Source organism: Loxodonta africana, chromosome 13, assembly GCF_030014295.1.
Source record: "Loxodonta africana isolate mLoxAfr1 chromosome 13, mLoxAfr1.hap2, whole genome shotgun sequence".
In the NCBI taxonomy this organism is placed as follows: domain Eukaryota; kingdom Metazoa; phylum Chordata; class Mammalia; order Proboscidea; family Elephantidae; genus Loxodonta; species Loxodonta africana.
This window is the reverse complement of record NC_087354.1, coordinates 25,394,697-25,412,708: the sequence shown is the minus strand read 5'-3', so window position 1 is coordinate 25,412,708 and position 18,012 is coordinate 25,394,697. Positions and strand designations below refer to the sequence as shown.

Here is an 18,012-nt window from a genome sequence, read left to right as displayed (position 1 = left end):
GATTAAATTACATTAAAAAAAAATTCTTTTCCTACTATAGAAGCCCCTTTTAAGTGGCAAAAACATGCGGCTTTAAGTCATGTTTATCCCAGCGAGCTGAACACAAAATTTAGGATGAGAAGGCATACTTAGTTTTTCTAAGAGATCACCTAGCAATCTCTCACAAGCTTTCTTTACAAGTCCACTGGCAGAAATAATGGTTTTACCCAAGTGTATGCCTGTGCTTCCATATAGAACACCCATGTCTTCACTCCCATAAAATGCAATCAATTTTTAAAATGGAACTTGGAAAGTCACTTGAGGCAAATAGTGTAAAAACAATACACCATTCTTTAAAAACTTCCCTTCCCCCAGAGGGTGCATGGCAATTTAGAAGAATTTACATCTACCTCACTGAAAGACATCCATTCATAGGCAATTATGTTTATCTGTATTTTAACACTTATTGCATTGGGTCTTATTTACTGGTTTAATAACTGTCTCTTCCTATAGGGTATAAGCTTTTGACTTCTGAGACTAACCTATTCTCATTCCAGCATATGCTAAGGCCTAGCACACAGCTCAGTGAGTGAATCAAGTACCGAACAAATTAATGCTTCTCACAGTAAACATAAAGTGACATGATAATTTCAATGAGTATCGCCATGGCCTGATAACTGGCAATTTCTTCCATGAACATTTTAACCATTGCCTATCTGAAATCATTTATCTATACAGTCTCAAAAGTGAGTCCAATATTTCTGAGCTACAGTTTTAAATAAGATTAGAATTACATCTACCACTTATAAAATGTCTACTCCGTGCCAAACACTATACTGACACATACTCTAGTTAGTGTGAATACGTCCTGAAGTAGGCATCATTATCCAAACTTACAGATGAGGAAACAGAGTCTAAAGAGAGGACAAATAACTGTATCAAAGTGACTCAGCTAACAAGTTGCAGAACTGGTATTAAAACCTTTGTTTACTGGGCTCCATAATCCTTCCATTTCGCTTGGCTACTACCCTTTTTTTTTTTTACTACCCTTAGGTCTCAATATACTGATAAGAAGGTTGTCAATACAGTGAGATAAAAACAAAAAAAAAGATAAAGCAATGAAGACTGGTAAGAAATGGGCAGGAAGAGTGATAAGAATCAGATTCAGTTCCTCTGTTCCAACAGGAGGGAAGAAAAAGACACACATACACACCCCTTCTAAAATGCATACATGGCAATGATTCAGTAGTTCTATGAGAAAAAAAAGATAAATTATAATTTATTTTAAGGCCTCAGAGCAAAACACCTTGGGAAATGTTCAAGGAAAAAGTGATCACTTAAAAATTTAACTGTAAAAGAAAGTAATTTTAAGAAGTCCCTCATGATTGTCCTTTTGGTCCAACACACGTATTTATGAATTTATCCCAATCATATCAGAATTATACACTGATCAAAAATTAAGAGCTGAAAAAAACTTTAGAGATTATTTAACCATTATACAGAGGAGAAAACAGACCAGAGAATTTAAATAAAAGTCACTTGAAAATATATAATAAAATATATAGTCAAATCATAAATTATATTCTTCCATTATCTTTGGATAGTTTTACACTAAGGTTATAGTTTTGCCACTTATGGCTTTACAATTTGGGGTTCTTTGAGGTGCTTCTTTCTGCAACAATCGACTCTGGAAGAATATCTGCAGAAGCACCCATTGTATAATTTTCTGGACACTCTCCATTTCAGAGTAAAGAAAGAGAGTCTCCAAAAAACTTATGTGAAAAAGATGAGTAAGTTTCCCTGTGGCTGATGCCAGCTCTAGTTTTGAACCCAAAAGGTAAAACTGAATAGGGGACAGGAAGGGTAGCTTCTCTTAAATGCCAAATATATGCAGAGAAGACTTATTAGCAACTCAGAAAGAGGCCAATCATTCTTTTCCTAGGAGATGCACACCCCACACAAAACTATATACTGTAAATAAGAGCAGTGACATTATTAAAATAACTTTTCTTGAAATTGAAAACTGTTAAATAGTGGATGGGATGCAAAGCCATTTTGAGTATCAATGTCATGGCTTGTTAAATAGTTACCAAATAGCCAAATTCTGCTATGGCAGCTGAGTATGAAGGCTTTGAAGAGGCATCCAAAACATAGAAAGTTTTAATCAAACTCCTAGACCAGTGATGGAAATGAAAGCTCAACTCCTGAGACAAGAGAAAACAGTGTCCCATTAAAATAAATGCAAGTTGGGAAAACGCAGAATTTCAAATTCTCATGGACTCTAGACTTTCTGGAGTCATGAAAGGCAGATGAACCCCTCAAACTACTGCCCTGAGGTAATCTTTAAACCTTAAACCAAAAATATTCCCTGAAGTCATCCTATAACTGAAAAATAGTTTAGCTTAACTAGTGAAAAAGATCTGCCTTGAGCATTATGTTGTTTTTTTTTTTTAATTGATTTTTATTGTGCTTTAAGTGAAAGTTTACAAATCAGGTCAGTCTCTCATACAAAAATTTACATACACCTTGCTATACACTCCTAATTGCTCTCCCTCTTTTTTTTTTTTTTTTAATGAGATAGCACAGTTCTTCCCTCCACTCTCTCGTGTCCATTCGGGTAGCTTCTGACCCCCTCTGTCCTCTCATCTCCTTTCCAGACAGGAGATGCCAACATACTCTCATGTGTCTACTTGATCCAAGAAGCTCATTCTTCACTAGTATCATTTTCCATCCCATATTCCAGTCTAATCCCTGTCTGAAGAGTTGGCTTTGGGAATGGTTCCCGTCTTGGGCTAACAGAAGGTCTGGGGACCATGGCCTCCAGGGTCCTTCTAGTCTCAGTGTCACCATTAAGTCTTGTTTTTTTTTTATGGGAATTTGGGATCTGCATCCCACTGCTCTCTTGCTCCCTCAGGGGTTCTCTGTTGTGTTCCCTGTCACGGCAGTCATCGGCTGTGGCCAGGCACCATCTAGTTCTTCTGGTCTCAGGCTAATGTAGTCTTTGGTTTATGTGGTCCTTTCTGTCTCTTAGGCCCATAATTACCTTGTGTCTTTGGTGTTCTTCTTTCTTGCTCCAGGTGGGTTGAGACCAATTGATGTATCTTAGATGGCCATTTACTAGCATTTAAGACCCTAGACGCCACTCTCCAAAGTGGGATGCAGAATGTTTTCTTAATAGGTTTTATTATGCCAATTGACTTAGATGTCCTCTGAATCCACAGTCCTCCTCAAATCCCCATCCCTACTATGCTGGCCTTGGAAGCATTCAATTTATTCAGGAAACTTCTTTGCCTTTGGTTTAGTGCAGTTGCGTTGACCTCTCCTGTATTGTGTACTGCCTTTCCCTTTACCTAAAATAAAACTTATCTACTATCCAATTAGTGAATAACCCCCTCCTTCCCTCCGTCCCTCCCTCCGTCCCCCCTCTTGTAACCATCAAAGAGTTATTTACTTCTCTGTTTAAACTATTTCTCCAGTTCTTACAATAGTGGTCTTATACAATATTTGTCTTTTTGCAACTAATTTCACTCAGCATAATATCTTCCAGATTTCTCCATGTTATAAAATGTTTCACAGATTCATCATTGTTCTTTATTGATACGTACCATTCCATTGTGTGAATATACCATAATTTATTTATCCATTCATCCATCGACGGGCACCTTGGTTGCTTCCAACTTTTTGCTATTGTAAACAGTGCTGCAGTCAACATGGGTGTGCATGTATCTGTTTGTGTAAAGGCTCTTATTTCTCTAGGATATATTCCAAGGAGTGGGATTGCTGGATTGTATAGTAGTTCTATTTCTAGCTTTTTAAGGAACCACCAAATCGATTTCCAAAGTGGTTGTACCATTTTAAATTCCCACCAGTAGTGCATAAGTGTTCCAGTCTCACCACAACCTCTCCAACATTTATTATTACATGTTTTTGGATTAATGCCAAGCTTACTGGAGTGAGATGAAATCTCATTGTAGTTTTGATTTGCATTTCTCTAATGGCTAATGATTGTTATCATTTCCTCATGTATCTGTTGGCAGCCTGAATGTTTTCTTTAGTGAAGTGCCTGTTCATATCCTTTGCCCATTTTTTCAATTGGGTTGTCATTTTGTAGTTGAGTTTTAGCATAATCATGTAGATTTTAGAGACGAGGTGCTGATCGGAAATGTCATAGCTAAAAACTTTTTCCCGGTCTGTAGGTAATCTTTTTACTCTTTTGGTGAAGTCTTTGGATGAGTGTTATGCTTTTTTTTAAGAACCATCTATAGAAAACCTACCCGGTGCCCTCAAGTCGATTCTGACTCATAGTGACCCTACAGGATGGAGTAAAACTGCCCTATAGGATCAAATTGACAACAGCAACAGGAAAGATTAGTAAGTTTATGTTAATGAAGGAGGAATATCTCAGAAACGGAGGGTGAGAATGGTTGCACAACTCAAACGATGTAATCAATGCCAGTAAATTGTACATGTAGAAACTGTTCAATTGGTGTATGTTTTGCTGTGTATATTTTCAACAAAAATAAAATGAATAAAATTTAGGAAAAAAAAAACCAAAAGTACACAGTGACTTGAAGGAGATATAAAAAGAAATAACATGACCAACACTGCCGTGACCACAACCCCAAAGAAATAGAAATTAATACTGTCATAAAAATAATAATGGAAATTCAGTTAATTTGATGTTTGCTTGTGTAGTTATAAGAAGGGAGGGGCATGGTTCTGAATTAAAATGTTTTCTTGACTGGAGCAGGTCTGGTAAACGGAAAGTAGACTTTACCAGTAATCTAATACTCAACATATGGGATTTTATAGTCGTGGTTTAACATATTCCTGAGTGCTTGGTTGCGAAGACCATGGACATCCTGACAAGATATAGTGACTTGCTGAATTAACAATTCCATATGGCTAATAAACTTATGCAATGAGCATTTGGAAGAGAAATTATTACACAGATACCTCAATGAACAAGATACCCCAGGAGGCAAGCTCTTTCCTAACAAAATTAGTCACATATTAAAGAGACATGACTCCTTGTATCAAGTGAATGTGTTAGTTTGCAGCACCAGGACAGGGAAACAGAGGCCAGGATTCATTCTTGTCCACCACGGATCATACTCAAGGTGAATGGTCCCAAACGACTTTCTTTTCTGGACTCAAGCATTTAATGTCATCTCCTGCTTTCTACTTAATGCCTATCGCTTCAGATCATTCTTTGGGAAATAAACAGCAAGTCTAGAGAAGTTTAGTAAGTAATTTCTGTACCCAAAGCAAGCTCTTTGGACAAACACCATCTTGGTGATATTAACTCTCACTAAAGATATCATAATAAGAACATGGGACTGTAAACCTAAACCCACCAGAAGAAAACAAAGATCAGAGCAGGAATACATAAAATCCAAATCAGAAAAACAATACAGAAAATCAACAAAACCGGAAGTTGGTTCTTTAAAAAGATCAATAAAATTGACAAACTTCTAGCTACACTTACAAGGAAAGAAAGAGAGAAGATGCAAATAACCAAAATAAGAAATGAAAGAGGAGACATTACAACTGACCCGAAAGAAATAAAAAAAATTATGACCGAATATTATGAACAACTGTATGTATGACAACAAACTGGGTAAACCAGATGAAATGGACAAACTCTTAGAAGCACACAACCTACCCAAAATGACGTGAGAGAAAATACAAAGTCTCAACAGACCCATAACAAGTGAAGAGATTCAATCACTGATTAAAAATCTCCCAACGAAAAAAAGTCTGGGCAACACACAATACAGGGGAAGTCAGCGCAACTGTACTAAACCAAAAGCTTAGACATTTTCTGAACACAACCAAACACTTTGAGGGACAGAGTAGGAAAGGCAGGGGTCTGGGGACCATGGTTTCAGGGGACACCTAGCTCAACTGGCATAACAAAGTTTATTAAGAAAATGTTCTGCATCCCACTTGGACAAGCGGCGTCTGGGGTTTTAAAAGCTAGCAAAAGCGGCCATCCAAGATACATCAGTTAGTCCCAACCCACCTGGAGCAAAGGAGAATGAAGTACACCAAAGACACGAGGAAAATATGAGTGCAAGAGAAAAAAAGGGCCACATAAACCAGAGAGTGCATCAGCCTGAGGCCAGAAGAACTAGATGATCCCTGGCTACCACCAATGACCTCCCTGGCAGGGAACACAACAGAGAGTCCCTGGTGGAGCAGGAGAAATGTGGGGTGCAGAACTCAAATTCTAGTAAAAAGACCAGTTTGGTCTGACTGAGACTGGAGGGACATCAGAAGACATGGCTCCCAGGCTCTCTGTTAGCCCAAAACTAAAACCATTCCTAAAACCAGCTCTTCAGAGCAAGATTAGACTGGACTATAAGACATAAAATGATAGTGGTGAGGAGCGTCCTTCTTAACTCAAATAGATACACAAGACTAAGTGGGCAGCTCCTGTCCAGAGGCAAGATGAGAAAGCAGAGGGGGAGAGTAGCTGGTTGAATGGACACGGGAAATACAGGGTGGAAAGGAAGAGTGTGTTGTCATATTACAGGGAGAGCAACTAGGGTCACATAACAATATGTGTATAAGTTTTTGTACTTGATTTGTAAACTTTCACTTAGAGCCTAAGTAAGTAAATAAAAAGTCCTGGACCAGATGGCTTCGTTGGGCAATTCTACCAAATATTTAGAGTAAAATTGATACCGATTCTGTTTAAATTCTTCCAAAAGATAAAGGAGGAACACTTTCTAATTTGCTCTATGAAGCAAACACAACCCTGATACCAAAACAAGACAAAGACACCACAAGAAAAGAAAATTACAGGCCGATATCCCTTATGAATATGGATGCAAAAATCCTCAATAAAATACTAGTGAGCAGAATCCAACAAGAAGTCAAGTCGTACACCTGACCAAGTGGAATTTATTCCAGGAATGCAGGCATGGTGCAACATTAGAAAACCAATCACCATAATAAGATCAATAGAACAAAGGAAAAGAAACACATGGTCATCTCTAAGGACGCAGAAAAAGCATTTGATAAAAATCCAACACCCTTTCTGATGAAAACCCTCAAGAAGATTGAGATAGAAGGCAAGTTCCTCAATATGATTCAGGGCATATACCAAAAGCCAAAAGCCAACATTATACTTAATGGAGAAAGACTGAGAGCTTTTCCCCTGAAATTGGGAACAAGACAAGGGTGCCTGCTCTCACCACTTCTATTCGATATTGCATTAGAAGTACTAGCTCAAGCAATAAGAAAAAGAAATAAAAGGTAACCAGATTGGAAAAAAAAGAAGTAAAATTATCTCTGTTCGCTGATGATATGATCTTCTAAATAGAAAACCCCAAAGAATCCACAAGAAAACTTCTAGAGCTAAGAGATGAATTTGACAAAGTTGTAGGGTACGAAGTCAACAAAGAAAAATCAGTTGGGTTCCCATACATCAGAAATAAGAACTCTGAAAGGACAATTAGGGGAACAATTCCATTTACAACAGCATCTAGGAGAATAAAACACCTAGGAATAAATTTAACAAGAGATGTGAAAAACTTATACAAAATTAAAGACTCAAATAAATGGAAAGATGTTCCATGTTCATGGAATGGAAGACTTAATATTGTTAAGACGTCAAAGCCACTCAAAGTAATCTAAAGATTCAGTGCAATCTTGATCAAAATTCCAGCAGCCTTCTTTAATCTTCGACTTTATATGGAACGGCAGGAGGCCCCATATAGCTAAAGCAATATTGAAAGAGAAGAAAAAAGTGGGAGGATTCACACCTGATTTTAAAACATATAACACAGCTACAGTAAAATAGCCTGGTACAAGCAGTCCCTGGGTTACAAATGTCTGACTTATGGACAACTCGTACTTAAGAACAGAGGGCCATAAAGCCTATTACATTAAAAATTTGAGTTAATTACATACAATGGTACATAATAACAAACACATGCACCACTTTAGTGACGCTCATGAGAACGCTACGTGGCTTGAAAGTGTGTCTTAAGTGTTTTGATATGCACACAAAGGTGAAATATATACTATATACTAAGATAAACATTTGACAACTGATGCTAAGTAAGAACCGTATGTACCGGTTCTGACTTACCTACAAATTAGACTTAAAGACAGACTTAGGAACAGATCTTGTTTGTAATTTGGGGACTGCCTGTACTGATATTAACAACAGACACATGAACCAATGGAACAGAATTGAGAGTCTGGAAATAAACCCACACATCTATGGTCAACTGATTTTTGACAAGGATGCTAAGTCCGTCTGACGGGGGAAAGAAGAGTTTCTTCAATAAATGGTGTTGGGAAAACCAGAAAAATGAAACAGGATCCATGCCTTACACTATACACAAAAATAAATTCAAAATGGATTAAAAACCTAAATTTAACCATAAAATTATTAGAAGGAAATGCAGGGGTAATGTTGTCAGGCCTAGCTTTTAACAATAGATTATCTAATTTAAAAAAGCACAAACAGCAAAAGACAAAATAAGTAAACGGAACCTCATAAAAATTAAAAACTTCCCTTCAGCAAAAGACTTTACCAAAAAAGTAAAGACAAGCTACCCACAGGGAGAATATCTTAAGAAACCATATGTCTGATAAGAATCTAACAACCAAAATATACATAAAACTTTGACAGCTTAACAACAAAACGGCAACCCAATCATAAAATGGGCAAAGGACTTGAATAGACACAAGAAAAGATGCTCAGCTTCATTAGCCAACAGAGAGATGCAAATCATAACCACCATGAGATACCATTTCACTCCCAGGAGGATGACTCAGGTAAAAACAAACAAACAGAACCCAGAAAATAACGAACGCTGGCAAAGATATGGGGAAACTGGATCCCTTATCCACTGCTGGTGGGAATGCAAAATAGTACAGCCATTGTGGAAAACAGCAAAGCGGTTCCTCAAAAAACTAAAAATAAAACTACCATATGACCCAGCAATTCTATACTTAGGTATATGCCCAAAAGACTTGAAAGCAGAGACTCAAACAGATATTTGTACATCAGCACTCATTGCAACACTATTCACAATAGCAAAAAAGGTGGAAACAACCTAAATGCCCATCAAGGGATGAACGGATACATACATGCAATGGAATACTACTCAGCCAGTAAGGGAAATGAAGTCTTGCTATATGCGGAAGAATGGACAGAGCTTGAGGATATAATGCTGAGTCAAATCAGTCAATCACAGAAGCTCAAATACTGTTATGACTTCACTTATACACAAAATCAAGAACAGGTAAATGTATACAGACCAAAATTTATTAGTGGCTACCAGGGGCAGGAGGGAGGGGAAAAGGGAGGTTTATTGTTTATGGAGTACTGAGTTTTGGTTTACAGTAAAGAAAAAGTTGCATCAATTAAAGGTAGGGTTGCACGGCTGATTGAAGTAGTTGCTGTCAATAAATTGCACACTTGTAAAAAGTTGAATTGGCAAAAGTTGTGTGGCAGATGTATTTACAACAACAACAAAAACAGTGGCTACTGAGGCTGCTTATGTACAATCAAAAACCTCATGGGATTTGGTTCCTTGCTTTGGAAGTTTAGCGTCGTGGATCATGGGACATCCCAGTTAAATGGCCTAATATCATTTTAATGCTTCTGTTCTACCTCCTACTTCACTGTGTACTGCCTGGGATCTTAAAAGCTTGCATGCAGCAGCCATCCAAGTACAACAATTCGTCTCTGTCGGTATGGAGCATCAGAGGAAAAAGGAGAGTTAGAAATAGGAATAGAGAACTTAGGGGCAGTGAGTTTATGTCAATGAGGGAGGATCAACTCGGAAAAAGAGGGTCAGAATGGTTGCACAACTTGAAGAATATAATCAATGTCACTGAACTGTACCGTAGAAACTGTTGAATTGGCATATGTTTTGCTGTGTATACTCTCAACAACAACAAGAATACAATAAATTATTTAATAAAAGGAATACAGTCTGGTCACAAATAAATAAAAGAACATGAGACTCATTTTGAAGTGAATCAGCTTAGATCCCAAAGTGTTTTAAGGAATTCCTCCAATTATCACTGAAATCTGGGAGTATAATGCAATGGTTTAAAATTTTTTTTTTAAATTTTTAGTGTGCATAAGTTATCATTCAGGGCTGCTTGTTTAAAATGGAAATACTCACTCCTGACTGAGTGAACTGGAGTCCCCGAGACTGTACCCTCAGGATGGCCCTTCAAAAAACGAAGGTATACTGGAAACATTACTAGCACAGAAGCTGGATTCTAATCCAGTTTACAAGTAACTAGTTTAGAGACAAGGCAAGTCACTTAACTATGCCGAATCCACTGTACAGCAAAGATGTTAGACCTCAGATAATCTTTAAGGTTCATTCAAATTCTAAAGGTCTGAGAAACAAAATGAACTCCATGTCTTCCAATTTAATGAATTTATAATTCTATTCCTGAAGCTTTTATAACATATGCTCAAGAAGCAGTAACTGAGTTTAGATTGTTCTGGGAACCACTGTATACCACTGGTTACTTAAAAGAGTGAAAAAGAATATTCAAATCCGAAGTTGTAAAACTAATTATTATTATCAGTAGTAGTAACAATGACAATAAACCTAAGCTGTCTTTATGGTGTGCTAGACACTGCTTTAAACACTTGATACATAACTCATTGAGGGAAAAATGAAGAAAACAAAAGGTATCTGAGAACCTTGAAACCAGTAAAGTATGTAAAAGGGGATAATACTGAATATTAAACTGTTGCTACTATTAAAGCTATGGCAATATGTAATAACAAACCACAACTATAAAATATTGATAAAATGGTCACTGGAAAGAACTATATTATGTGTAAATTAATGACTTGGCCTTCTAAATTGTAAACAATTTGCTATCCACGGAAGAATTATCAGTTAGGGGCCTCTGGCAGCATTTAACTCATGTGTGTATTTTCTCTGAGACTATATGCAAACAATGACATTCATATTGCCTAATTCCTTTATGAACCATGATTTTAACCATTACTGACCTCATGAGAAAGGGTTTATTTATAGCACAATGTCTCAGGCGGGTTAAGGAATGAAAAATACCTCCTTAGTGTGTATGGCAGATATCAAGACCACTAAACTAAACAAAACAGGACCCTAACCGTAGCTTTTCTCTTTAAATCCTTGGCAGTGCTGCTCTCCACGGAGATCCCTATACTCTGACAGTTACATATGTTTACAAGACTATAAAATAGAAATATCCCCATGAGAATTTAGAATGGATTTTTTATTTACATCTACTAGATAACTGCCATATATTCACCACTGTTCTAGCTTTTCAAGCTGGCAGCACTGCATAAGAAATACAAGTTCTTTCTGTTTTACATTTGGAACAGGGTACTTCAATGAAGCAATGATTCAGTGAAGCAATGACTGGCCTACTCCCAAGGCCAACACAGGCTGGGCATGTGTCAGGGATACTGGATTAAATAACATTAAACAAATGCCACTCTACCCTCAACTACAATCACAAGCTCAATTAACCCTTTTCAGACTGCAAACAGAACCAAGAAGGTTATGGCTAGAGAGGAACAGGTCTAGGGAGGCTAAGTCAAGAAGCTGGTTCAGAGAGACATGGAATTGGAACGCCCTGATTCCCAGCTTCTAAGTTTCAAAACTAGAGGTTTCACCTCAAAACAAACAAAAAAGGAAAGAAAGAAATCTACTTCCTTCTCTTTCTATCCATTGGTGTGCAAGTATTCTGGCCTGGGGCCAGCAAACCAGTGCCCAAGGCCAACAGCCTGTTTTTGCATAGCCCATGAAAAAAATCTAAGAGCGGTTTTCACATTTTTTTAATGGTCGGGGAAAAAGAAAAATCAAAAGAAGAGCAATGTCATGACACATGACCATTCTGTGAAACTCAAATTTCAGTGTCATATATGTCTTTTTTCTAACACTGTCCTGCTGTTTCATTTCCATTCTGTCTATAGCTGCTTTAGCACTACCAGCAAAGCTGACTAGATGCGACTGAGACTGTAAGGTCCACAAGACCTAAAAGTGTCCCATCTGCCCTTTACAAAAAAAGTTTTCAGAGCTCTACTCTCTTCTGACCCAATGAAAATCTATACTATATATATACACACACACACATATACGTATAAGTATACGTATACATACACACACACACACACACAGAGGGAGGAATATGAATGGGAAGAAGAAAAAAGGGGGGGAATAGAAGAAATTAAAGTTGTATATCCATGCTTTAAGGAGCCCTGGTGGCATAAATGGTTAAATACTCAGCTGCTAACCAAAAGGCTGGCGGTTCGAACTCACCCAGAAGCTCCGCGGGAGAAAGATCTGGCGATCTGCTTCCATAAAGATTATAGCCAAGAAAACCCTACGGGCAGTCCTGTCACATGAGGTCGCTATGAGTCACAATTGACTCCATGGCACCTAACAACATCATCATCATCCATGCTTAATCCTTTAAATTCACAGCAAACAGGGCGAATTTGGCAGAGCAACAGGGAGGAGAGGTAACTAATCAGATTTCACCTCACTATGACAATACTGTGAATACGAAAACCTCCACTGTTTAGACCTGAACACTTTCAAGAACTGAAAGTTCCATTGACGTATGTTGTCTCCAACTATATACAAGGAGGAGGCAGACACAAAGCATAAGGCACAGATAACTTCTACCAACAGACACCTTTTCTCAGAATCTGACACTCGTTAAAATATATCCACCAGTCCCAGAGTCAGGATAAGAGTGTGCTTTGTTGTATAAGTCCTAGGTTAGGAATCAGACTCTTAGCTCTCATTTCAACGGGGTCTGACCTTAAGCTAAGTCCTGTAACTCCTTCAGGGTCTATTCTTTCATCTATAAAATGAGGCATGCCCATCAACCTGAGAAGTATTCTCTCTCTCAACTCCAGAAAAGCTAAAGGAAAAATGAGAAGAGGAGGAAAGGGACTGAGTTTTTTTTTTTTAATTAATGGTTTTTCTTCTTCTTTATGGTAGATAAGATAGACACATCTACCCATGGACGGTGTATTCTTTTATTTCTCCAGGGGCAAAAGTAACATTTGTCTGAATAACGCTTGCTATACAAGTAGCCACCCTGGCATTAGTCACGAAGAGTATCTGTAATAAGGAGCCAGGTTAGGAACAGTCAGCACCTTCCCACCACAGTACTCCAATAAAATGAAGCTTGTTTATCACAGTTCATATACTTTAAACAGTCTGGGAGAGTACAGTTCTGTTTACCTACTGGGGTAACTTTAAAAGGAAAAAAAAAAAAACCCCGTTAGCCCTCTGAGGAGAAAAACAGAGCACTAAGTCTAGTCAAAAAAGACTGACTTTCTGAGGGGCAGTATTCCGTAGCCCAGTAATTTGATTAGCTTCCTAAATGTTTTTCTTTGCGCAGCATGCAAGCTAAAGCTTAGAGCACTGTTTCAACAAGCTTAATAAGTTCCTTTGTTTCAAAAATTAATAGTTTCAAATAAGAGAAAAACAATAATCTCAGAATCCTGCAGTGAAGCCATTTGAAAAAACTTACTGGAATACCGAACACAGAATTACCATACAACGCAGCAATTCTACTCCCAAGTCTATGAAAACATCATGTCCACACAAAACTTGTATACAAATGTTGACAGCAGTATTATTCACAATAGCAAAAAGTGAAAACATCACCTTTTTCAAACAAAACATGGTATATCTATACAATGTATTATTTAAAAATAAAAAGGAATGAAGTACTGATACATGCTACAACATGGATGAACCTGGAAAACATTATGTTGAGTGAAAGAAGCCGGTCACAAAATACCACATGTTATATGATTCCATTTATATGAAATGTCCAGAATAGGCAAATCCATAAAGAAAAAAAATAGATGAGTGGTTTCCAGGAGTGGGGGGTGGGAGTAGGGAATGACTGCTAATGAGCATGACATTGCTTTCTGGGGTGATGAAAATGTTATAAAATCAGGTAGTGGTGATGGCTGCATAGCTCTATGAATGTATGTATAACAACTATATGCTTTAAAATGGGTGGACTTTATGGTATGTGAATTATATCTCAATAAAAAAGCTGTGATAAAAAAAATTTACTGAACTATTTCCTTTGTGAAAATGGCATACTTCATATTTTAGACCATAATATTGAGCTATAAATTAAAATCTCATTTTGCTGCTATCAGTTTCTATATAAAGAAAGGTCAGGTTTGAGAAGGGTTAATAGATCCCTTCTTTGAGGACTGTTATTTTGTGACACTTTAAGCTGAAGGACAAATTTAAACCTTTTGAGTTCACAGGGAATCTTTTTCATTATAATCTCCAAGGCAGTCACAGAGGAGGGCTGTGTGGTGCACACCGTTCATGAAAGCTGACCTGCCATCACATATCCACATTTATATAATGGAATAAGAGAGAAGGAAAGAATACTGTTCTGCAAAAAAAAAAAAAAGTTCCCCCAAATAAAAAACAAGGCCATAAATCAGATGCAGCAGACCAAGCTAAACACATATATTTTGTGCTCATACAGACTCACTGATGCTACTTACCACCTGGGTCTTCGGGCTTTGTTTCATCATAGGTGCAGTTATGTGCCCTATGGCCACCACTTCAGAAACTGAACTCTCTTTGGAATTACTCAGAAAATCCACTTCATCTTCAGCTTTCGTGCCTGGCATTTCTAAAGACAACAAGGGGGTTACAGAGTGCATTTGAAAAACTGATTCCTGTGCCTTACTATTTACACAACATGCTCTGGTATCAGGCATTTTGTTTGTTTTTGCTTTCGTTTTAAAATGGAAAAGTATTCTTTTGCTTTCAGCCTCTGTTGTCATTTCTGACCCTGTGCTGAGCTGAGCTATTCCCTTACCCCGTGGTTGTACGGTTTTCCCCAAAAGCAGCCAATGATCACCATTTAGCCTTGTTTGGGTTTGGAGCTAAGGGAGGGGCCAATTCAATGTCTCTTGAACTTCCATTTTCACTAGTGACTTTTCATAACCAATCTGACTGTGGTGCTGACCTGCACATGGAAAAGTAAATTCATAAGCTTCAAGGGAACAGACTAATAGCTGAAGGTAGATGGTCTATTTTGGCCACCATCAAAAAAGTCAGGAGATATTAGTACAGGACAATAACGGAAAAGTCACCAACAGCTATTTTAAAGCACAGATGAGAAGGTTGGGGGGCAAAATTAAGTGAATGGAAGTGAAACAACTATAACAGAAATAACGAAATAACGAGACTGCTGACACAATGAGAATAATGTCACTGAACATTATGTCTCGAAACTGTGGGACGGCAGCAGGCTTTGCTGCGTGTATTTTTACCAAACAAAACAAACTTTCTCAACAACAACAAAAAAGGAAAAATTCACTAAGAATGAGGCGATGCCTCTGGGACAAGTCTGGCTTTCTTTTAAAATGTACCACACTCCATGATCTACCCATCACTGCGACTGATAAGACTAAGTGAACTATTCCAGTAAGTTATAATTTTGTGTTTTAAGTCTTATTTCTTCCCTAAACCAATAATCCCAAACTGGCAGTTCCTTTTCTTAAGAGAAAGTTTTTAAACATGCTTTCTCTGGGATTATGCAATTGTCTTCTTGCTGACCATGCTCGGGGGACCAAAAAGCAGTGGCTTTTGTTACTATCGGCCACCGTATGGTCAAGCAAAGACAGAAAGTGATAAAATAATGTCTGAGGCAAATTTCAGCTTCTCATGCTTCCTTAAAGAAGACTGATGATTGAATAGTCAAAATTCACCCTGATAATCCAAAAAGAAGTGGAACTGTAATCTCAACTTCATGGAGAAAATTCTCTCAGATCATTATTCACCTAGTGGTACCTCTACTGTAACAAAAAAAAATTGCTCCCTACACCAAAGGGCAGAGAGGTTTCTTTCACAAAAGAATAAATCCTATTAAGATTTTATCCTAGCAGCACACCATGACATTTACAAAGGTCTACACGAATATGACACAGGACCACACAACATCAAGTTCTGTTATACACAAGGCTGCCACGAGCCAGAGACAACACATTTGCAACTAACAAAAACAACACCTTAAGATTTAGGAAAGTTACATTCCTATAAATGAACATTTATAAATCACTTTCTTCTGTCTTCACTCTTAAACAGTCTTACTAGCAATTTCAAAACGGGTAAACAAGCTTCCTTGCCCAAAGAACCAAAGTCTGTCTTGGATTTCATAAAATGTGATTAAAGGAAAAAAAAGAAGAAAAAGAAAATGTGACTAAGCAACTCCCTGAGAAGTGTCCCTTGATCAAAACACTTCTAGGTGAGTCAGAGTACTTTTTTCGTTTTTGGTTGGTGATGAATTTTACATTATTTATTTGGGGGTGTGATTTTTGGCACAACCTTCCTTTCCTATACCCATCAACTGAAAATATGTATCCTGGCAAGTCGTACCCAGTCACAGTGGTAAACAGTGATTACTGAGACTTTAGGGGTGTTGGCAATCTCTGCAGGACTGACCTGGCTCAGTTGTATGCCACCAACGTCCCAAAGCACAGTGTTCAATGGTCTTGATGGCTGAGGGGCCACGTTCCCTTCTTTCTACCTAGAACTTTGGGTTTTCCCCATTTCAATTTCTATCTGGCTTTATTTCAAACACTATATAAAAAGAGGAAGTCAGTGTTACATAGATGATAGGGAGAGGTATGACAACCTCCGTATCAGCAGTTAAACTTACATCTTTTCACGCATAACACAAGTATGGTTAAATCCATGTAACGGACTACAGACTTCCTAGAAAATAACCTTTGACTTTGACCTCACTCTCGGGTGCTTTTTCTCCAGGGCAACACAACTAGGTACTTTCCCTAACCCTGGCTATTTTCTGAAGAAAGCCCCGATTTCCTTATCACTGACCACTTCTTCCTGTAGTTTGAGACTATGACCACCAAGCATACATGTCTCCTTTGGGTAGCAAAACAAGTAAATGGCCCACACATATATACTTATCCCAAACCCATACACTGTTGAAACGTCATGCATCTTGTTATCCTTCCTAAAGCCTTAAAAATCATTTCTTGACATCTTTACTATATATTTACAAATTATTAAAAACCAAAGTCTGAAATTCTCCCTGGCTTTTACCTTTTATTAGTACTATTTAAAAAAAAAAAAAAAATTTTTTTTTTTTTTTCTTCAATAGACACAAACCCCACACACAGTTCGCCCTTTCTTGGGTTAAATTTTGACGAAGCCAGAAAGAGAAATAATTCCAGCCCATGTGGCCAAAGACACAGCACCCAAATGAGAAGAACATAGCCAGGCATCAGCTTACGGCCACTCCCATTCTTCTGAAATGTCAACCTGCCAGGGCCCCCGAAATAGACTTGTTGTTGTGCCTGAGTTTTAAAAATTACAGATCTTCTCATTTAAGTTTTGAGACAGCAGCCAACAAATTTCTATCACTAACAGTCCAAATCATCCCTCAAAACTAAAAACCTGAAATCACCAAAAATACTACCTCAGGTTCCTTAAAACCCCCAACTGGAGGGGAGGCGGAACGAGATTGTACATGGTTAAAAACCCTCTACTGGGGAAAATGACAGCTGGGTTTAAATTGTTCTTCTTCCTAAGAGACTTGGGAGAAGAATTACATGACTTGTGTTCTTGACCTATTTGTTCATTTCTCTCCACACTCCCTCCTGCCCCCAGACTCTTAACAAGCACTACATTCAGAAGGATCTTCAAAAATGAACAAGAACAACAAAAAACATAATAAAAACAAAATAGGCTACTTCTTACCTACGAGAGCCTAAGGGCAAGCATGGAGATAGGTCCTCTGCACCTGGTAACAGGTGGTGCTATAAAACCGTCTGAATCAAACTGACCTTCAAAGACTTCAGGAGTCAATACCAAGGCTGACTCCAGTTTTAGCTTCAGCCTCAACCCCCAATAAGACGTTTTATTCTGATAGTTTATTTCCACTGAGCAGTAGTGGTTTCTCTTTGCTCTCTCTGGACGCAGTTACCCATAGACGGAACAGGCTGCTGGGTGAGGCAGCTGC

The 18,012-nt window shown here is 37.9% G+C and overlaps 1 protein-coding gene across 15 annotated transcripts in view; it reads right to left on the bottom strand.

Moving 5' to 3' along the window:
* AKAP13 (A-kinase anchoring protein 13) overlaps nucleotides 1-18,012 on the bottom strand; it is a 412,106-nt gene that overhangs the window by 165,773 nt on the left and 228,321 nt on the right. For all 15 annotated transcript variants that reach the window (XM_064267087.1, XM_064267095.1, XM_064267090.1 and 12 more), the window contains one exon: nucleotides 14,522-14,652. In XM_064267087.1, coding sequence (XP_064123157.1) covers nucleotides 14,522-14,652 — 131 coding nt within the window. The remainder of the gene's footprint in view (nucleotides 1-14,521; nucleotides 14,653-18,012) is intronic.